This window comes from Vulpes vulpes, chromosome 8, assembly GCF_048418805.1.
Source record: "Vulpes vulpes isolate BD-2025 chromosome 8, VulVul3, whole genome shotgun sequence".
NCBI classification, from domain to species: Eukaryota; Metazoa; Chordata; class Mammalia; order Carnivora; family Canidae; genus Vulpes; species Vulpes vulpes.
In genome coordinates, this window is record NC_132787.1 from 71,442,565 (window position 1) to 71,465,290 (window position 22,726).

The following is a 22,726-nucleotide window of genomic DNA, read 5'->3' on the forward strand; positions in this document are numbered from 1 at the left end:
CCAAATAGAACCTAAGCTACAGCACTTCTCTTACCAGATGATCTGTGCTTAGAAACAAAAGGACACAGGCATGGGGAAGGCATCCTAAGTCTGTGTGACTAAAATGAACCCAGTGGTTTTTACTGTGATTCAAATTTCTTTACATTATGGGATTTTAAAATAGCAAGTGACTCTTCCAAAAGGGGACACAATTAAGATCTCTATCCAAAGTATGCCTGCTCTTTTCCTGCTTTTCTTTACTTAGCAAACTTAGTACCATTAATTACCTCCTTCACAGTATTAAAGACTGGTAAGCCCAGATGTGTCTTGCCTCCTTTCCCTGGAGTGGTTCCTCCAACCAGCTGGGTGCCATAATCCAATGCCTGCTGGCTATGAAACGTGCCCTGAAGGGAAAAAAGCACAAGACTCAGGAGAAAAGACAGGCTGGGAAGCCTTAAAGCCATCTTCAGCAACTTGGAAAAGAAAAACAAATAGGCTAACTATTTTCCAGAAGGTGATATATACCATGTATGCAACATTCTTAACAACTTGCTTAAGTCAGCTTTGAACCTTAAAACAATACAATCCTCCGCAAAGCCAAAATAGGAGTTTTGGGTTTTGGGGGGGTTTGTTGTTGTTGTTGTTGTTGCTGTTTTAAAGATTTTATTTATTTATTAATGAGAGACAGAGAGAGAGAGAGACAGAGAGGCAGAGACATAGGCAGAGGGAGAAGCAGGCTCCATGCTGGGAGCCCGATGTGGGACTTGATCCCAGGACTCCAGGATCACGCCTTAGGCCAAAGGCAGGGGCTAAAAAGCTGAGCCACCCAGGGATCCCCAGAGTTTGGGGGTTTTTTAAAGGAGGATCTTCTTTCATTCCATTTTCATATTTGGCTGATAGTCAGAAACACCCATGTGTTTACTTAAAAAAAAAAACACCTTTTCACTTTTCCTCAATTGCTCATGTCCTCATGTCCCTCCTTTACACAGTTTAAAATGCACAGTCAGTCATTGGACACACAACCTTGGCTCTCTCTCACTTCAACTTACACATCTGGCAAAACCACAGTTTTGGTTAAATCCAGTCTGCTACCTACTCTAAGACTGCAATGTTCAGCCAACCAGAAGCTGGACAGAAAAAAATAGAAGCATGATAACTGGTCTCACTTTAAATTAGTGATCACTAACCTTAGGTAAGCTTTTAATGCTGCCCAGCCAATACCCTGTTAATTCCCTACCCATTAACTCTCCCCTCTCAACCTTGGCACTACAGACATCTGGTCACATGAATTCATTGTTATGGGAGGTTATCCCATGCTTTGTACAATGTTTAGCAGCATCCCTGGCCCCTACTCAGTAGGTTTCGGTACCATGCCCTCCTCTCCACCCCAACCAGCTATTGTGACAACCAAAAATGTCTCCACAAATTGAAAGATTATTTTTTGGTAGGCTTCAAGGGCTCTACTTGAATTTGTGCTGTTGATAATCTCATCCCTTATCATGGTAATAAGTATCATCCATATGGAAACCGCTCCCCCAGACACACACAGACACACACATTCCCAACCCAGACCTTGCCTTGAGCTCCAAACTCACACTGTCCCTCCACTTGGAGAACTAGTAGGCATCTCAAACTTAATGTGCCCAAAGCCAAATTCCTGATCACTCCTCTCCACGCTCTACCCCATCTTGGTTAATGACGATTCCACTCTTAATAGATGTACAGACCAAAAACACTGAAGTCATCCTTGATTCTCTTATATTTCACATCAGATACACTATTGCCCTACCTTCAAAATATAATTAACAATGTCCTGATCCCTTCAACTGCTACCACCTTGGTCTAAGTCATCAACTCTTGACATAATATTGCCCCTGCCTCCCTTTCATCTATTCTCAACACAGCAGCCAGAGTAATCCTGTTTAAACATAAGCAAGATCATATCATTCCTCTGATCAAAACAGGGGTTTTCCACTCCGTTCACAGTAAACTCCTCATATTGGTTCATAAAACAATATTCAACCTACGTCCTCACATACAAACCCCTGACCTGCCCGGCCTCATTTACTATTCTCTCATTGCTCATTTCACTCTGTCATGCTGGCCGCGTGTCCTGCACACACAACAGGCACATTCCTGCCTCATGGCTTTACTGTCCCCTTTGCCTTGAATATGCTTCCATTCATATCCACCTGCTCTACTCCCACATCTCCCTTAGATCTTGACTCAGGTCAGGCTTCCCCTGACCACTCGACGTAAAATTCCCTCTTCTCCATCCCAAACACCACCACAACTCCATACACAGTCACATTCTTCTATCTCTGGTTTGTTTTTTCCACAGCATTTATACTTTCTTGTGCAACACATAATTTACTCACTGATCTTGTTGGTATGTTCCTCTCCCACCACTAAAATGTAAATTCAATGAAGACAGTGATTTGTCTACTCTGTTCACTGAGAAGTGGCACCTAATCCAATGTATGACATACAGTAGGCACTTAATAAGCAGCTGTTGAAACTGAATGGATCTATGTGGTCATTCTACAGGGACCTAAAAATGCTGACCCAACTGTCTAAAGTCAATGATGAGTTTTTAAAGAACCATAAGCCAATGCTCTCTCTTTAAGCAGTGCTATTCAAAGGGTAGTCTGTAGACTCTTGCTGGTCTGCAGCAAGATAAACACAAAAAGGAAATGAATAAAAAAGTATTAAAAAAAAAAAAAACAAAGGAAAGAATAAAGAATGAAAAAGCGAGAAAAGAAAAATTAATTGAAAAACCAAAATAGGGATGCCTGGGTGGCTCAGTGGCTGAGCGTCTGCCTTCAGCCCAGGGTATGATCCTGGAGCCCCAGGATCCAATCCCACATCGGGCTCCCTGCATGGAGCCTGCTTCTCCCTCTGCCTGTGTCTCTGCTTCTCTCTCACTGTGTCTCTCATGAATAAATAATAAATAGAATCTTTTTTAAAAAAATCTAAACAAACACAGAAGTGCAAAAGTGAGAATGTTTGCAAACTTCTATAGCAATAGGATATCGCTGCAACTTTTATTGTATTTTGCAAAAAATATTTTTTAAAAAATATTTTATTTATTCATGAGAGACACAGAGAGAGAGAGGCAGAGACACAGGCAGAGGGAGAAGCAGGCTCTATGCAGGGAGCCTGACATGGGGCTCCATTCCAGGTCTCCAGGATCACATCCCAGGCCAAAGGCGCCGCTAAACCGCTGAGCCACCCTGCCTGCCCATACTTTGCAAAAAATATTGATCTGCATTAGATTGAAAATTAAAATTAAACATACCCAACAGACCCAATTAGGTCTTTCACTCCAGACACTTGAGAAGCACTGCCCTAGATCACTACTCTGTTTTCAGAATTTATCTGATAGATAAATTCAAATGAACCAACTTTTTAGTCCTAATATAGAGTTAAACAAGGACATTTCAGGTTAGTAAGTTAATTTTCCTTAGTTTTCCCATTATCTCCATCCAGTTAAGAATAGAAATAGTTTTAGCAGCTCAAAGCCAATACAAGAAATTCTACCCACTGGAAATTGGCATTATTGAAATAGATTCCAAAATATAAATATTCCTCATTCATATGTGAAACAATATATACACTGAATAAAAGAATTAACAAGACAAAATGTAGATGTCCTATGAAGATAAACTCTAAATTTCAGACCTTATTGTTCTCTATACTAATAGAATCTTAACAAATCTGAGACAAGTAAGACTCCCAATTACCTTAAAAAAAGAGTGAATGAGAAACAGTGTAATTACAATAATCGAAAGACACTAAAACCAACTTTGGATTTCAATATTTAAGCAAGCCATCACTCCATTCAGGAAACAGAGACAGTTCCAAATATTGCTTACACCATGGACAATGTTCTTTTAAAAAAAGGTCAGAGGTTAAGATGTCACAGGCTCACATAAAATTTAGCAAACAAACAAAAACGCCATATATAATAAACTTATGTGGAGAATTTGAATTAATCAAACAGTTGATTATATGCTAACACAATTAACATATAACCAAAAATGGACTGAATATGATTTTAATTGGCAGAGGACTAATAAAATGTACTTCAAATCTTAAATGAACATCAACTTTCTTTAGAAAAAAAAAAAAAAAAAAAAAAAATATATATATATATATATATATATATATATATATATATAGACAGACACCTGGGTGGCTCAGTGATTGAGCGTCTGCCTTTGGCTCAGGGCATGATCCCGGGGTTCTGCGATTGAGTCCCACATCAGGCTCCTGACAGGGAGCCTGCTTCTCCCTCTGCCTATGTCTCTGCTTCTCTCTCTCTCTCTCATGAATAAATAAACAAAATCTTTTTAAAAAAATAAATAAATAAAAACAAAAGTCATGGAAATTTGGATATTTAGGTATTATCCTATAGATCAAAGTTTGGAAAACTATGGCCTAAAGGTTTGGCCTGTCACTGGTTTTATAAACTATTTGTGTGTGTATATATATATGTGCATATACACATATATGTGTATATATACTTATATATATATATGTATAGGATATACATTATAGAGTAAAATGACAGGAAGGAAAGGAGACTCTTATGTTACATTTTATTAAGGAATCACATTGCAAATATATTTAAAACTTATGCAAATTCTAGGTTGTAAGCAGGAGTAGGGAGAAATGATAAATATTAAGTGAATGAGAACAAATTAAAATACTTCAGGCAATTTTGCCTGCTAGTCCCCTCAAAGACCCTTTGCCTAGAGAGTATGAGAAAAGTCAGTGTGCCACTCCTTCTGCCTATCTCAGCTCCCATGAGCCTCTCTGGCCTTGAGCATATCCCTACACTGATCTGTGTTTAACTGGGCATGTTTTTGTAAGGGGCCTAAACACAAGCCATTTACTTTACCTAGTTTTTAACTAAACACTAATCTACTCCAAAGCTGGAGGAAATCTAGTGGTGGGTTGGTTTTTTTTGTTTTTTGTTTTGTTTTGTTTTAAGATTTTACTTATTTATTTATGAGAGACACAGTGAGAGAGAGAGGCAGAGACACAGGCAGAGGGAGAAGCAGGCTCCATGCAGGGAGCCCGATGTGGGACTCGATCCCAGGACTCCAGGATAACGCCCTGGGCCAAAGGCAGGCACTAAATCGCTGAGCCACCCAGGGATCCCCAAAACTAGTGGTGTTAAACTTGCTGAAAGAGAGTATGTAGGTCTCTAACATAACATGCTTCTAGGAAGGGATTTTCAAGGTAAGTTTAAATGCAATTTTTATCTTATAGGCTGACTATTGCACCAAAACCCCTCCTAAGATACAACTCCACTGCTGTACTGTATACTTTTCTATAACAATTACATACCTTTTGTGATATTAAAAAAATAGAAAATAAATGTTTCTGTATATGTAGTACGCATTATAAAACATCTTGACACATACCTGCTTACCAGTGAAACCCTGGCAAATAACCTTCGTATTTTTATCAACATACAGATGTTTCCGGGAAGCTATATAGGAACAATGCCGAATTCCATTCTGTTGCACTGAAAAATAAAGAAAGTATGACATGTTATAATTTCTCCAAATTTTGGACCATGAATTGAACTTAGTGACAGAAAAAAATCCTCGAATACAGGGCAATCTTGTGATCAAGACAACTTCAAATGAGACATGAGGACTACAGAAATAGACAAAAAAAGACACCATTCTATCCTCCAGAATTCCCTCTTTACTGAGAACAACAATCTTGCAGCTTTTTCGAAATGTCTAAAGAAAAGCTTCTGTTTATAATTTTCATTCCTCAGAAAGAAAACTGGGGTTGAAAGACAAATGGCTCAAATTAAATCCAAAGATGGGAAACTAGGTATCACTTGTACCAACAATATTTGCTAAATAGTCACATACTTTGTCATTTAACTCGACCTTTTTTTTTAAGTTTATTTTTTTTAGTAATCTCTATACCCAATGTGGGACTCAAACTCACAACCCCAAGATCAAGAGTCACATGCTGTTCTGACTGAGCCAGGCAGGCACCCCTAACCCAACCTGTTTAAGTTCAACATCTGTAAGTAATAGGTGAGCTAAGAGTTACACTTTGTTAGAAGAACTTGTAAGAACTACTCTGCAACTCATTCCTCGAAATGATATTAAATGTTAACATTAAATATTAACATTAAATCTTTGGTTGGTGGGCAGCCCGGGTGGCTCAGCAGTTTAGCGCTGCCTTCAACCCAGGGCGTGATCCTGGAGACCCGGGACTGAGTCCCACATCGGGCTCCCTGCATGAAATGCCTGCTTTTTCCCTCTGCTTGTGTCTCCGCCCCCCCCCCCCCCCCCCCCCCCGTGTGTCTCTCATAAATAAATACAATCTTTAAAAAAAAAAATCTTCGGTTGGAGATAAAGTTAATCTAATATATAATCAAAAGTTGCTTAATTTGGTACCCTCTGATGTAAGACACCAAACCTTACATATAGAGGCAACAGGGAAAATAAAATGAATAAGCAGATAAAGGAAAGACATGTAAAAAATAACTAAATTATTTTCAGCAACCTACCTCAATGAAAACTGAGAAATGTAGTTACTCATACCAGCTCACCATTATTTCAAAAGTCAGTAGAAAATAGGGCACAGATGAATTAAAATTGTGAGCTACCTTCTGTCTACTTTCAAACCTTCATTTCAGCCCCAACCTGCTGTCTCTGTGGCCCATTCTTGGCCCTTTCAAAGTGTCAGGACTTCCTCCTACCACTGAGGTAGCCCATAATAGCTAGCTCAAGAAAAGAACATCTCGTCACACACTTGTCCAGGGTCCACTCATCCTTTCTGTCTTGAATCTCTGCCTCATGCCCTCCTAAATCCTCACACCTTAGGTTCCATCATTGATTTCTATCTGGCCCTTTCGGCATCTCTCAAGTTGTCTTCAACTCCCGTGCTGACCTCAACTTCTAACAACTCTGAATTTTGGAATCTCCTGTACCTCTAGGGAAGAGACAGGCTGAGATTTCACCCTTATCAATGGGACAAAGGGTGTTCTGTGCGCACAAAGATCTGCTGCATAACAGACAGCTGCATTCTTGGACTAGATTATGCTGAACAGGGGCCATAATGGGACACTGAGGGTCAAGTCCTGCCACAGTGGGCACAGCTAAGCATCTGCACCAGGGACAGCAGATACTATAATGGGAATTTGCAGCCTCAGAGCCCACCCTAGCCAGTGCTGTCACTTACGGCCCATTCTTGCCCATGGCTCCCAGTTCTCCCAGCTGGAGACTCACAACCACTATACCTGTGGAAGTATTCCTGCTGCTATTTCTGACAGAATCTGCTCCACCAGTCTTTCACATTCCCTGAATCTTCAATACATGGTCCATCTCTCAGGAGTTCTCAGACAGGATAGTTTACAAGAACCAATTATAGATTAGGATACCTGGAGCCCATACTTGCTAAAAGGAAATATTGCTTTTTGAAGGTCAAGTTGGGCCTCCACAAGGATTCTTAAACTCACTTTTAAGAAAGGAGAAATCAGACGGTTCACCTCTCCTTCCACAGGGGCAGGAGTAGCCCTGTTACCCTGAAAAAAGATAGGTCTACCTATGTCCATAAAGCATGGCTCAATAGAGGAACAACTAAGGTCACTCTCTTCTCTTAGTCCTTCAACTCCAGACCTCCTAGATCAACCCTCTGGAGCTCAGGACTTCACAACCCAAGATCTCTGGTGTCCATAAAAACTGCATCAGGTGTGATGACTAGCAATTTATCTTCTACCTTCTTAGCCCTTTGATACTGTTCAGCCTGCAAGGTGACCCTGACATTCTAAACCTCAGGGAAAATCAATCTAGGGAGACTTGCCATGTATATGTGTGGGCATGTGTGCATGTGATCTTCCATCTACCGTATGAGCCCAGGCTCATACAAACTTAGCTGCAGGTAAGCTAGAATTAGTAAACTATCATCATCACATTTCAGCCAAACTCAGAATCTACATTCAAACATTAGAAATTCCTGATCATATTTGGTCCTGACAAGAAACCTATGTGATAACCAGACCAGATATCACTAGTACTGAAATGAGAGGATGCTAGAATAATCAAGCACATATCCCAGTTGCTGGAGTTGTCATCATTCATTTATTCAAAACATTGGGGAATACTTAACGCCAAGCCACAATGCCAAGTATCAAGGATAAAGTATTGAAAACGAGAGCCTCAGCCCTGAAGGAACTCACAGTCTACCTGACCTGACATTAAACAGGCACAGTATGAAAAGTACTGTGGTAGGAATAGGCCTTGGACATTTGGGGAAGATAAACTCTCCTGATCCAAGTAAGTCTGTATATGTTAGGAAGTGGGGGAGGGTTTGGCAGCTAGGGGGTCAGAGAGGGTAGGGTTAAGGAATGGATTCCTTACAGGGGTTATGTCCAAACTGAGCCCTGGACTTCAAGCAGTTCACTTCTAAAATCTCTGATAATGGACCTCCAACTTCCTAAAGAAGTAAGTAGGAGTAAGTAGGGTCATCTGGTACCTGGCGGTGGCTATAATATCTCCACAACTAAAAACTGTCTTCACCTCTGCCCTAGTCCCAGCTCATGCAACCCAACTTGGCCCCAGATCATCCAAACTAACATCTCTACCAATATGGTAAAGATCAACAAGTCACAGGAGGTCCTAGATAAGGAACCATTGACTATATTCTTTTTTTGAAATACTGCTCTAGGACATATAAGTCAACTGAATGAGAAATGTTGACAATGAAAATAGCCTCTGGGGCCGCCTGGGTGGCACAGTCAGTTAAGCATCTGTCTTCAGCTCAGGTCACGGTCCTGAGGTTCTGGGGTCCAGCCCCGCCTCAGGCTCCCTGCTCAAGAGCAATCTGCTTCTCCATCTACCTCTGCCCCTTGCCCCTCCTGTGTGTGTGATGGTACTCTGTAAGCACCACAAATGCTCTTTTAATCCCAAAAGCTCACCCCACACCAGATGAATTTGCCCTATTCCTAGCCCTTACACCAACCGCACTCTCCCAGCTACCATAGCTGTGAGGAGGACCTAACTACACAGGATGGCTTACACTGTAATTCTCCTGACCTTAATTTCTGCCTTCTCTACAGCTTTAGGATGGAAATAATGCAAAACATGCTTATATTCTAAGCCAAACTCACCAAATTTTAAGTGACTTGCATCATTTTCCTCATTCCTCCCTACTTTATAATATCCAAGGTCCAGCATCACAGGGTGGAGGCTCCCCATGAAAGCAGCCTTTCCTCAACCCCACCCCTGTACCTCTTCACCTTCCCTCCCACAATCCCACCACTCTTTTTCGTGTGGGCTAGTAGAGTACAAAGTACTAGCTGCTATAAACATTAAATCTGTCAGACCAGCTCTTCGCATTTTCTTTTCCTACTTGATTTCCTCTCCACTTGAACCACATGCCTTAAGTAATGAAAAATAGCCTCTTCCACTTCTGCTGAAGAATGCAAAGTGGTTTCATAGTACAAATTTTCGATTGTCTGTCCACTGCTAAAAGCTGCTCAATCACATTTTGGTTTTTTTAATTAATTAATTAATTTATTTATTTATTAAGATTTTATTTATTTATTCATGGGAGACACAGAGAAAGAGAGAGAGAGAGAGAGAGAGAGAGGCAGAGATACAGGCAGAGGGAGAAGCAGGCTCCATGCAGGGAGCCTGACGTGGGACTCGATCCTGGGTCTCCAGGATCAGGCTCTGGGCTGAAGGCGGCACTAAACTGCTGAGCCACCGGGCTGCCCCTATATTTTGGTTTTAAATAGAAATTCGACTCTATGATAAAACTACCACGCAACTAGAGTAAGTTATTCTGTAAGGTTAAAAATCAAAAATACAGGAAGGCATACATTAGTGGTCAAACCATCTTGCAAGTAACTCTCAGATTTCAGAGTCAATGTACTCAACACCCTGAGAATTTCACTGGCATTAATTCATGTAAGCTCACATTTAAGTAAAACATTGCACAGTGAGGAATCTTTAAATCTTCACATGACATTCATGACTTGTGAATATAATGGGGGGAGTTCAGGGGATGTGAGATTAAGAGAATGGAACTTGCAAACACTCCCATGTGGTATATAATTCTTATGCCACACACTGTATGTGGATGAGTGCACACATTTTGTTACTTTGTTTACTGCATTATTTCTAAGAAAAATTACTTAAGGTTAAATTTAGTTCAAATACTCTAGAATTTCTAACTGTAAATTCCATAGCTTGTATACCATGGTATCTCCCATATGGCACAGTGCCTTATGGAGACAGGGTACAAGAAATGTTTCACTGAATTTCAGGGCAAGAGACATGGTCTAAAAAACACACACTTATATCAAGCTAAACGTCATAAGTTCCATCCCTGTTTATCCCACTTAGGAGAAAAACCTACATCAATTTTTGTAGGTTTCCCTAAAATTCTTACAGAGATTGAACAGAAGTCCGGGCCTAAATGCTACTAGCAGATCATAGGTTTCCCTAAAATTCTTACAGAGATTGAACAGAAGTCCAGGCCTAAATGCTACTAGCAGTCCTCAAGGCTCTTATCTTAATCTAGTACAAATTCCATACTAACTTTAAAAAACAAACAAAAATAAAATCCAGAAGCAGTAATGTAACACAAATGGGCTGTTTCACAACAGGTGAAAAGAGAGAACTTAGAGAAAACATACCATAGGCAGAGTTAGGGCAGTGACAGATCAGAGTGTTTTTGTGACATATAACAGACAAGGAATTAACTTGGGCAACATAAGCACCAACAAGGCAGAGACCAAAGACTAACAGAAAAACTGATAAAGGCCCTGAGCAAGAAACAAAACTACAAACAAATGGCAGACAAATGGCAAATCAACAGATGATGAGCTATCTAACTTAACTAATGTTAAGAAAATGAACATTTTAAATTAAATATTAGGGCAGCAGGAAGGCCTGAGGTTGGACACCAGGAAGAATTTCAGTCATGAAGGCTGTAGCTGCCACATCTCGGGTCACCTCCAGGGAAGGGTGGTGTTGCCTTCTCTCAGGTTCTTAGAAATCAGCTGGCCTAACCTTGGGACTGTATCCCAGGAGCAACTGAGAGCTACTCTGAGGAATCAGACAGGCCGGGGCTTGAATTTATGCTCTGCTGCTCACCAGCCATTGACAGATCTTTAGATCTCCCTTAACCTCAATCTTCCCATCTGTAATGGAATAATAGCTGCCCACAAGGATTCTGTGGTGTTGGTAAGAGGAGATGCCTATAAATTGGGTAGCAAAGTAGCTGATAAGCTCCCAAAATTGGGTTCAAACCCTATATGAATGCAAAGGTAAACCATTTCCTTAAAAAAGAGAACACATAATTCATATTTTAAAATAAGTTCAACGTTGGGGTGCCTGGGTAGCTTAGTCAGTTAAGTGTCCGATTCTTGATTTCCACTCAGGTCATGCTCTCAGGGTTGTGAGATGGAGCCCCACGTCCAGCTCCATGCTGGGTGTGGATCCTGCTTAAAATTCTCTCTCCCTCTCCCTTTATCCCTCCTGTCCATCTCTCTTTCTCTCTCTAAAAAAAAAAAAAAAAAAAAAATTTTAAAGTCCAACAAGAAATGTTTTGTATATGTCCTCATGCATATCCCATGTTTATCTATATACTATCCCTTTTCTACATATAATATGTGGTATATACACATAGACTTGTACATTTTTACCATATGAAACATTTTTACAGATGCAGCCTCACTGTAAAAAAAAAAAAAAAAGGGATAGTAACACTATGTACCTCATAGGCAATATGAGAATGAAAGGAGTTCCTAATATACAGAGCACATAGAACAATGCCTAGGGTACAGAAAGGGCTATCTCACTATTAGCTATCTATTATCATTATGATTACCAAAGCAGAATGAGAAGCAGGAGCAAAAATGATGGACTCAAGTCCTACTCAAATGAAGCATTTTACCCCATAAGACAGCTAAATATTAAACAAAAAAACCACAAAACTACAAAGTTGCAAACTGTAACAAAGGCTACAAAGGAAAGGGGCAGAGTAATGTAAGAGATACATGCCTTCAAGAAGGATGATAAATTTGTGTCAGTTAGCTGCATGCTGAGTCCTCTTGCCCAAAGAGAGCAACCACATCACTTATGAGATGGCTGTGAGATGACTGACTTGAGGTACCGCCAGAAAGCGTCCACCCAGCTGGGACTCAAACCATAGCCTCATATCACCAGGACCATGGTTCGAACCAATAATCTGAGACTGTTCATGAAAATACTCCTCTTCAACAACAACAACAAAAAATACTCCTCTTCCAATTCATCTCACAAACTGTGTTGTTTATCCATGAATGCACTCATGAATTTAATAAATGGCTATTTATTGATTATGTATATTATATATACCTAATATATATAGGCAATAGAGCGGAGTAACTCAGCAGCCACTTACTCCCAAACCCCGAACAACCTACTATTCAAATGCAAAATTACATATTCATTTAATATTTACTTACAAATGAAACTCAGCTGGCAAAAATCCATTATTTCCTCAAATCTAAAATACGATTGAAGTACTAATAAGTGCTGGTAAGAAAAAAAAAATGCCACCAATTTGTTGTACCTACCATCAATTATAAGACCCATTCCAATTTTAGAAATCTTACGGTGAAAAAAAAAAAGTGGGTCTATAGCAACAACTTTCCTGTCCTTTGGTAAAATGAGATTGTTTTCCTATATTTACAGAAATTATATGGACATTCCCCAATTGTTTCTATAGAAGAATGACTTTGAGGGGAGAAAATCAAATTGTTTTCTCATGGCTACACTGATACATTTAGATCAAGACCTTTCTGTATCTCTGAAATAGAGATTTGGTTCTTAGATGCAATAGCAAAAGATACTGGTACCAGAAACACCACTGCTGAGGGTTCTCTTTTCCCAACTACACTTCTAAATGCCTGATTCCAAAAATGGCCTATACAACTTGGCAAATGCTCAGAAAAGGCAAGTGGCACCTTTGAGCAGGGTAGTCACCTAAACGAAACAAGGCAGCCAAAAATGAAAAAAAAAGAATGAAAATGAAAGGAAGAAACAAAGATCAGAGCTTCAAAAAAGGAGGCTTACAGTGTCACACAGCATGTAACAGTAGAAAGAAGACCTGAGTTCTAATACCCATTCTGATACTGGCCAGGAAACTTTCTGGGTTTATTTCCTCATTTGCCAAACAGATATGAGACTAGCTGGATTGTAAGGTTTGCTTCCTGGCATTAAAACACCAAAATTCAGAAGCTCAAAAATGCTGGCTCTTGTTCCCTACTTTTTATACAAGACCTAACTAATAGGAATTTCTGGCTTATGTTTTAAATGACTTTACATAGCTTTATATTTCTTGAAAAACTTTACTATCTCAACTTCAAATGTGCTTATAAAATCCTTAAACTTTCTCATGGAAGAAATCTTCCTTATTTTTCATTTCATTTTCTCTCCCTACATCAACCGGATTCTTCCCCTTTTTTCACAAAACTACAAAACTGGTTTTGTTTTTTTGGGTTTGGGGCTCAAAAATTTCTAAACATTCCAACAAGGAGCTCGGAAGACATTTACAAGTGCTTTGGGTTTTTTTTTCTCCCAACTCAAATGAATATTGCAACACTTGTGACCTTTAGCACATGTACCATCAACTGAAACTTAAGAAAACAGAGGAAACAAAATTCCCTAGCGTCTCCAGTTCTATTACTAACCTCAGAGCCTAAATAGTTTGTGACCACCCTTTAAAAAAAAGTTTGTGGGGGTAATACTGTTGTGGCTTTTTCTAGTGGGAATGGAAATGGGCTTAAACGTGTGGCATGAGAAAGAGAAGATCTGGGGGATTTAGAGGTTTTTCTGCATTAAACACTGTAGTCTGTAACCTCTCTAACCCAGGAGAGAACTTGGTTTTAGATCTCAGACTTCACAGATCCTTAATAACAGATTAATCACATGACTAGGATAAATGAAGGCCATTCCACCAAGAAGAGAAAGCTAAACTAGATGATCCTTTAAAGACTCTGGTCCTGAGACTCTCGGAAAAAAGAACGTCCAGTTCTGTGAGAAAAGGATTGCTAAATATTACTAAGGGCATATTAAAGATCCTGATTCTTTAGATGCTTCCCTAGACTCTCCTCCTACTAAGACAGACCTATCTCAGGCTAGGGTTTTTCAGAAACTCAGACGAGCAAAACCCCAGGTGAGAATGATATGGCTATAACTAATCCCTTTTTCCCTTCTGCCTACGACACCTTCAACTGTCCTTCAAATTTTACAGTAAGAATCTCCAGGGCAGCCTGGATGGCTCAGCAGTTTAGCGCAGCCTTCAGCCCAGTGCGGGATCCTGGAGATGCTGGATCCTGGAGACCTGGGATGGAGTCCCACGTCGGGCTCCCTGCATGGAGCCTGCTTCTCCCTCTGCCTGTGTCTCTGCCTCTCTGTCTCTGTCTCTTATGAATAAATAAATAAAATCTTAAAAAAAAAAAAAAAAACTCCAGAAAACTTGACCAAAGTAACCCAAATTTTTCCTACTTGCCAGTTATCCAGCCAGATGTTTGTCCTCATGAGGTCTGGTAATTAAGTGTAGCTATTGAGTGCATACCTATCCTTGCACATTTCTGGAATGAGATCTTCTCAAGAAATGAATTAAGTCTTGTGCCAAAATTTAGGACAAACCGAATTACGAGTAAAGTGTAAGAAAAGAGAAAAGAAGAAAACTAACTTTAGTTGAGTGTATAATACATCCCAGGTGCCTTATATACACTGTTTCAATTATTCTGTATAGTGAACTCAGATTATCCTGTACTTTATCATTTCTAGGATGCACATTTTTTCGCTTCTTCAAAGCTCTTAAATCTGGATGCAACTAACAACTAATGGTGTGCCACGATTTTAATTAGCAATCAATTTCTACTGGCAGTAGTACACAAAATAAAGGTGCACGTTACAAGTGACAGCGTCTCAGATTCATTAAAATATTATTTTCATGTAATTGGAAACAGAAATTGAGGAACGGATTAAGAAAAGCGCCCGGGGGTTATTACACAGACCTTAAGGGTCAAGCAAGCCACACTTCAAATGTGATGTGATTGATTCCAAAGTCTCTGCCTAACACAGGAGACTTTGAACATAACAAGAATTTTCAACAGTCAGCGATACTCAAAGACTCGCAACCTTAGGGATTAAGTTTTCAGGAACTGAAATGTTCACACCACCTGGTGGAGACACTGCAAATAGTTGGTTAAGGTACCAGCCAAACCCTCCTGGGCTCTGATGACTTTAGGGTGCAGAACCCACCTTTCTGCTAACCCTACAGTCTGCAGAAATAAAGGGAGAGCCTTCCCCTTCCCCCCTCGCCCCCCTCAATTTGCTACTGAGACATTCGTCCTCCTACCTCTCACTCCAGACACTCACTCTCCCAGCTGCTGAGTTAATCCCGCACCGCCTCACCTCCCCCTCCCAAATAGGAAGCCTAGAAGCCGCCCCCATCCGGCCAAACATCACCGCGGCGGGTAGAACGTGCCCCCAGCTCTGCAGGGCTCCCACACCCGAATCCTGCCCCGGCCCCCCTACTTAGGCCGGCGCTCCAGGTCACGTCCCCACCCCACAGACCAGCAGGGCTCCTTCCAGCCCAGGAGGTCCCCGACTTGGTCCCCGAGAGTGCGGCTCCCAGGCCCCCGCCGAGGTCCCGCCCCGAGGGCCCCGCCGCCGCCTGGACCAGGACGGAGGGCCCGGCGGGGCCAGGCACTCTCGGAGGCCTGGAGGAGACAGTCTCGGCCGAACTCACGGAGGAAGGAGCGCGACAGGAGGCGGGCGGCTGCCAGGCCGCTGCTGCCAGAGGCCATGGTCGCGGTAACAGCGGCAGCAGCAAGAGCTGCGGTCATCCACCAATGACACTCCCAGGCCCCCGGGGACTTGGCAGGGACCGAGGCTCGAGGAGGAAATGGGTGGCCAGAGCAGTCGCCTGAATGAACTTCCCGCCGCCGAGGCCTGTTTGCCGAACATCGAGGGTCGCAGGTGCAGGGGGAAAAATAGGTATCTGAACGGAGAAGTGGACAACGACTCGTCTGTTCCCCGGAAACGTGGCTTTGGTCTAACATTAATTACAAAAGCAGCTTAGGCAAAACCCCACAAGACGCCGGTCGGCGCTTAGGCATTGTGGGAAATGTAGTTCGTGGTCTCCCCCGGTTTGTAGTTTAAGTGGAGGCTGGAGGGAGAGCGGGCGAGCGGGAAAGGGTGGGCAAGAGGGTGGGGTGAGCAATGAGAAAACCGTGGTGAGGGGCGAAGAGCGGTGCAGAGCTTTCCGTGTCCCTGAGCCTACCTGCACTTTAATTTAGTTCGGCGGGCAGGTGGACAGGCTGATCCTCCTCGGCCCCCTCCCCCACCGCGAGGGCCTGGAAGACTTACTGGTGTTAACAGTGGGCGTTCGTGCTATTGTCCGCTGACGGTAAGGAAGTCACGAGAAAGACCAGAAGCTGCCTTACTGACATTTAATTTCTTGGAATACGGATCTTTTGGTTAAACACGCTATGACCGAGCCTTTGACTAGCACGGAGTATTCACTAAGTGGATTCACTAAGCGACTGAGCCCTGGGGATCCTGGAGGACTGACGTTCTAGATCAAATGTGACGGCTCGCTGTGCAAACAGCCCGGTCGCTCCTTCCTGTACGAGCTTTAGAAGGAACCTCGGAGTCCCAGAATCAAAGGGTAAACAAAAGATAAAATGATCCATCTCCCTGCCTCCATGTTCTTGAGATTCCTCATCGTTCTCATCAACGGAATCATGATCCTGCTTTACTGGAGTGGTATTTATGAGTTACGCTGAGCCGTGTGATGTTTGAGTAGGATTACCCGACAGAGATTGCCCAGTATTTTCTCTATGACCCAGATATTGTCAGCACTGAGTTGGACTTAACTACTCACAAATCCCTCCTTCGTCTAATGTAGTGTTCTTGCAATCATTTATTTAAATACTATCAGGCGTTTCCACATAAGCCCACTATAGACTCATTTTTTTTTAAGGTTTTATTTATTTATTCATGAGAGACACAGGCAGAGGGAGAAGCAGGCTCCATGCAGGGAGCCCGATGTGGGACTCAATCCAGGGTGTCCAGGACCAGGCCCTGGGCTGAAGGCGGCGTTAAACCGCTGAGCCACCTGGGCTGCCCTAGACTCATTTTCAATAGCAGAGTTCTTCCTGAGCCTTCCGTGATAATAGTTATATTCTCAGTTTTATTTAATTGGTAAAATGCATGATGACAAAAAAATATAATTCTGGTATGATTTTAATGAATGTTTATTTCCACATGGACAGGGATTTTAGTTTGCTTTGTACACTGATATGTCCCCACCCAGCACAAAAAAAGAGAACTCATTATTTGTTGAGCATTATTTATTGAATTGATAGCTAAGAAATAGCTTATACATTCATTTATTGAATCCACACACAATGTTTGATGAAGCTAAGAGTATTTCAATCACAATAACTACACCTCCACCCTAATTCTATAGCTGATTGGTGGGAAACCAATTACAGTAGATACTAATTATACCACCCATTTTTATATGCAGATTGATTTTTGTAGTGAAACATTCCAATTCTGATGCTGGCATATGTGACCTCTGGGTCTCAGATTTTCTCACTGAGATGGGCATGAAAATCCCTATCTCATAATAATATTGTGAGCAGTTAATGCTTTAATATGTAAAGTTCTTTGTACCTTGTAAAGCATTCAGTAAGTGGTAGTTATTATTATTAGAGATAAGAACTTTCTTCTTCACATTGGCAGAGTAATGCTTTGAAGTTTTTAGTGATATAGGTAACCAGATGTGTAATAGGACATTTCCATTCATATCAAAACTTTGGCTAAAGCCCCAAAGCTGAGGGCAACAGGCCGTAAGTAACTCCACATTCTAAGGAGGACAGCCTAGGACCTAGGCTCCAGATTTTGATAAGAGGGGGAGGTCAAACTTGTCTTTGGATGCTCACACTCGCCCTAACAGTTCAAATAAGCAAAAGACTGGAATTCATTTAGTGAGGGAATTCTGAGTCACGAGTTGTACCCTGAATGTTCCCTTCTCTTATTCCCAGACAAGTTGGTAGCAGAGGGCTCCTAACAAAAAGGACTGGCATTAAATTCAGGCCAAATCCCTGCAGAACAACAGAAATCCTTGAGCCTACTTCAATGCCCTAGAGCAGGTATGGTCAAAGAGCACTCAGGAAACCCGTGTTTGGATGTCAGACCTAAAAATAGAGACTAATGCCTGCTTCCTGCCTGGAGAACTCAAGGCAGGAAGCTGGCTGGAGCAATCCTCGTTTGTAGTCAGGGCATTGTTTAATATGGCAAGATGTGTAATATTCAGGTAAAATTGATTCCAGAAAAGAAAGCTAAGCTTCCCTCTAAGGATCCTCTGCTGGGGCAAGGAACTGTAGCATAAAAGACCATGGAAGGGACAGGAGGGGGATGATGGTGAGGAGTGGTTTACAAGAGGTCAGCCAATGAACACATAACTCATCAGGATACTATGCAGATGAGGACGCCTGGGTGGCTCAGCGGTTGAGCATCTGCCTAAGGCCCAGGGCGTGATCCTGGTCGGCCTCCCTGCATGGAGCCTGCTTCTCCCTCTGCCTGTGTCTCTGCCTCTCTCTCTCCCTCTCTCTCTCCCTCTGCCTGTGTCTCTGCCTCTCTCTCTCTCTCTCTCTCTCATAAATAAATAAATAAAATCCTAAAAAAAAAAAAAAAAGAATACTATGCAGATGGAATTCCCTAAGCAGGGTATAAAGAGAGGAACCACAGAAAGAGCCAGCATTCCAGAGTGTAAGGACCAGAGAGAACCTCAGACTGCACCATTTAAGAGATTATATCAGAATCTTACCCAATCCCTGCAGGAGCTAAGAACAAGGGAAGTGAAGAGGAGGAGGAGTAAAAGTAGGAGAACAAAAAGAGACCTTGACTCCTTCCCAGCTGCAGGTTGTAGAGCCACAGATCATGCCAGACATCAGAGTAAAGAGCTTTGAATTGGGTATAAGATTGACGCTTTGAATTGGATTGAGTGGTACATAGAGTTATTAATTTTTAGAATAGGGTATTTTTCCCATGAATAAAAATTCAGAAGTTACAAAAAATGTATATGGTGCAAAATGGTCCTATTTCCCCACCACCCAGTTCTCCCTGGGTGAAATCAATCTTATCCCATTTCTTGTGTATTGATCCAGATCTCTTTTGAGCATATACAACCATACACATATATCCAACCTCCCCTCTACCCCCGCCATCACCCTTCTATGTTGCCACTGATGTGGAAGGAAAAAGGGACAATTAGGACTTATGAACAAGGCTTGTGGGGCAGTCAGGAGACCAGCGGTCAAGAAGACTAGTGTCCATGCTGACCACCCCAGGGCAGTGTCTTTTTCTGCTTAACCTAACCTGAGGTGGTCTCTGCTCTTTGCAACTAAGAATCTTAACAGGTCTGAGCTAAGTAATGAGGTTCCAGCTATTGGAACAAAGTCTCTCATCTGCTTTGATTTTAAGGAAATAAATCAGCTATAGTCACTGATATCCATAATCCGATCAGACCAGAAAAGAGAATCTGACCAAGACTCTGGTGGATTCTCTACTTGATAAAGGAATTTCCTTGATAAAGGAAATACCGTTTATATATATATATATATATATATATATATATATATATAGAATTACAGTTCTGTATTTTACCCTGATTTTATTTTTTTTTAAAGATTTATTTATTTATGATAGAGAGAGAGAGAGAGAGAGGCAGAGACACAGGAGGAGGGAGAAGCAGGCCCATGCTGGGAGCCTGACGTGGGGGACTGAATCCTGGGACTCCAGGATCGCGCCCTGGACCAAAAGCAGATGCTAAACCGCTGAGCCACCCAGGGATCCCCTACCCTGATTTTAATAGGAGCCCCCATCCTGCCAGGATTTCTGAACCATCTCCTTTCACCAGAGTCTTGCCTAAATTTGTGGAGTGGTGCTGGGATGAGGTGGATGATTTGGAAGAAGCATTTGATCCTCTGTCCATGCAGGTGGCCCCTCATATGTGCATCTTTCTATCTTGTTGTCAGCTACTGCTATATAATGCCTTCCTCCTACTTGCTATGCTCCTTCTGGTCTGGCTCTACTAGCTATCTCTGGGCTCTTCTTCGGTACATATCCTCCCCTCTTGGTGCTGTGTTGGACCATAGCAAACATCTCTGCTTGCCTAGACACACCATTTAGGAGAATCTTATAACCAGTCTGTTTCTCTCTCCCCCTCTCTCCCTCTCTCTCCCTCTCTCTCCCTCTCTCTCCTCTCTCTCTCTCTCTCTCTCCCTTTCTCTCTCTTTCTTGGGGACAACAAATTCTGGGCTATGGACCAAGTTGTCTCCCCCCTCCAAATTCATATTTTGAAGTCCTAACTCCCAGTTAGGCTGTATTCAGAGTAGAGAAGTAATTAGGATTGGGGCACCTGGGTGGCTCAGTTGGTTAAGCATCTGCCTTCAGCTTAGGTCGAGATCCAGGGTTCCTGGGATCATCTAACATCAGGGTCCCTGCCTGCTGAGCAAGGAGCCTGCTTCTCCCTCTCGCTTTGTCTGCCACTCCTTCTACTTGTGTTCTCTCTCTCTCCCCACTCTCCCTGTCAAATAAATAAATAAAATCTTAAAAAAAAAGTAATTAGGTTAAATTAGGTAAGTTATGGTTAAACACCATTATGAGTGTTTTTATAAAAAGAATAACCAGAGGGTCACCTGGGTGGCTCAGTGGTTGAGCGTCTGCTTTTGGCTCAGGTCATGATCTCGGAGTCCTGGAACCGAGTCCCACATCAGGCTCCCACAGGGAGCCTGCTTCTCCCTCTGCCTATGTCTCTGCCTCTGTGTGTGTGTGTGTGTGTGTGTGTGTGTGTGTGTGTGTGTGTGTCTCATGAGTAAATAAAAAAATCTTAAAAAAAAGAATAACCAGAGAGCTCCCTCTTTCTGCCATGTGAGGACACAATGAGAAGGCAGCCATCTACAAGCCAGCAGAACTCTTACCAGGGATTGAGTTCACCAACAGCCTGATCTTGGACTTTTAGCCCTTAGAACTGTGAGAAATAAATTGCTATTGTTTAAGCTACCCAGTTATATTTCTTTATGGCAACCTGAATACGCTACTACACCCTACTTCATGTATCCCCTCAACCCTTTCAGTGATTCTTTTGACTATTTACCTCTCTCCACCTCCAAGCAGGCAGACTGGAGGGTAATCAATGCCTAAGCTCTCCTGTTACCTGCTTCTTTCCTTTCCTAGCCTTTTCTGGTCTTGAAAACATTAACTCATATTTTTTTACCTAAATCCAAGCTGTCTCTGTCCTTCTTAGGAGCTTTGAGGTACACATCCCTCTCCTGGAGCAACAGACTGAGAAGGCAAAAAAGAAACTAGTGGAGGGAAGGAGTAGAAATATCAGGAAGAGGGTCAAAGAATAGATGGAGATACTAGGAGGAAAAGCATCAGTTAGTATTACAGATCACCTTCCTGCTACAGTCTGTATGTGCCAAAGCTTTGTGTATTTTCACCTAGGCAGTCTAACTCTGCTATGTAGAAATGGAACAAAAGTTCCATTTCTAGTGCCTTAGCTCAGGTTGCTATAACAAAATACCACAGACTGGGTAGTTTATAAACAACAGGAATTTATTTTTCACATTTCTGGAAGCAGGAAGTCCAAGACCAGGGTGGCAGCATGGTCAGGTTCTCATAGGGGCCCTCTTCTGGGCTGTCCTCTTTAGAGTCTCACATAGCAGAAAGAAGGCAAGACAATGCTCTGAGTTCCCTTTTATAAGGACCCTGATCCCATTCATGGGGTTCCACCCTCATGACCTAATTAACCCCCAATGCCTCACCTCCTCCTACCATCACACTGGGGAGTAGGTCTCAACATAGAAATGGCGGTGGGGGTGGAGGTAGAAGGGACAGGCATAAACATTCAGGACATTGCATCTTGGCCTTGTTCTGCCAATTTCTTTGTGGGAAAACAAAACAAAACTGCCAGCTGCCTTCCAAAGGGAGAAAAGTTGCTTCCTCATCAGTGACACAAGCACACTTGAAGAGAAATGTACTGTAGCCAAGAGAGGCTGGGGCCTCTGGGGCTGAGGAGCCAGCCTGAGCCCTCAGGCTCCACTGTAGATGTGACTAATCCCTTCATAAAACAAACAGAATAGGAGCTTGTGTCCTTGGCCTTACGTATGGAAGATGGTACAACACAAATCAGAAACGCTTGACCTAAGACACAGCTTCAGCTTTTGGAAAACTACAAGAAATGAGTCAGAAAGATGAAGCATTATTTTCATCTGAAGTACGGCTTCAAAGAGAGGCAAACTCACACAGCACAATTCTAAGAAAGAACCAACTAACACCACTGGCTGATTTGAACAGAGGCAGGCTCTTTCCCTCTCCCCTTACAGGGGTGGGCAGTGCCACCGTGGCTGTCTTGATGACAAAGAACTTTCTGAAATGTACTTGCAGGGTCCCCCTGAAAGCTTATTATTCTTTTTTGAATGACTGACCCACTCAACACCTGCAAAAGGGAGGTTTCATCTGCATTAGATCCTTACAGGAGAAACAAGAGGTTTGACCTCCCCTTTAGAGGAAGTGGCTTCCAAATATAATTTCTATGTTGGGAAATATCAGGAAGGGGGACAGAACATAAAGACTCCTAACTCGGGGAAACGAACTAGGGGTGGTGGAGGGGGAGGAGGGCGGGT

The 22,726-nt window shown here is 42.2% G+C and overlaps 1 protein-coding gene and 1 long non-coding RNA gene across 3 annotated transcripts in view; one reads left to right on the forward strand and one right to left on the reverse strand.

Moving 5' to 3' along the window:
- Positions 1 to 16,147, reverse strand: part of SUCLG1 (succinate-CoA ligase GDP/ADP-forming subunit alpha) — a 32,098-nt gene extending 15,951 nt beyond the window's left edge. The window contains exons 1-3 of the mRNA XM_025994438.2: positions 15,775 to 16,147; positions 5,412 to 5,515; positions 267 to 383 (exon numbers count right to left, since the gene is read on the reverse strand). Of these exons, the coding sequence (XP_025850223.1) occupies positions 267 to 383; positions 5,412 to 5,515; positions 15,775 to 16,087 (534 nt within the window). The 5' untranslated portion in view covers positions 16,088 to 16,147. The remainder of the gene's footprint in view (positions 1 to 266; positions 384 to 5,411; positions 5,516 to 15,774) is intronic.
- LOC140599990 (uncharacterized) overlaps positions 16,123 to 22,726 on the forward strand; it is a 9,187-nt gene continuing 2,583 nt past the window's right edge. Inside the window, exon 1 of one of the 2 annotated variants that reach the window (XR_012003125.1) lies at positions 16,123 to 16,695. This is a non-coding gene — a long non-coding RNA (uncharacterized lncRNA). The remainder of the gene's footprint in view (positions 16,696 to 22,726) is intronic. The other variant, XR_012003126.1, reaches the window with a different exon arrangement.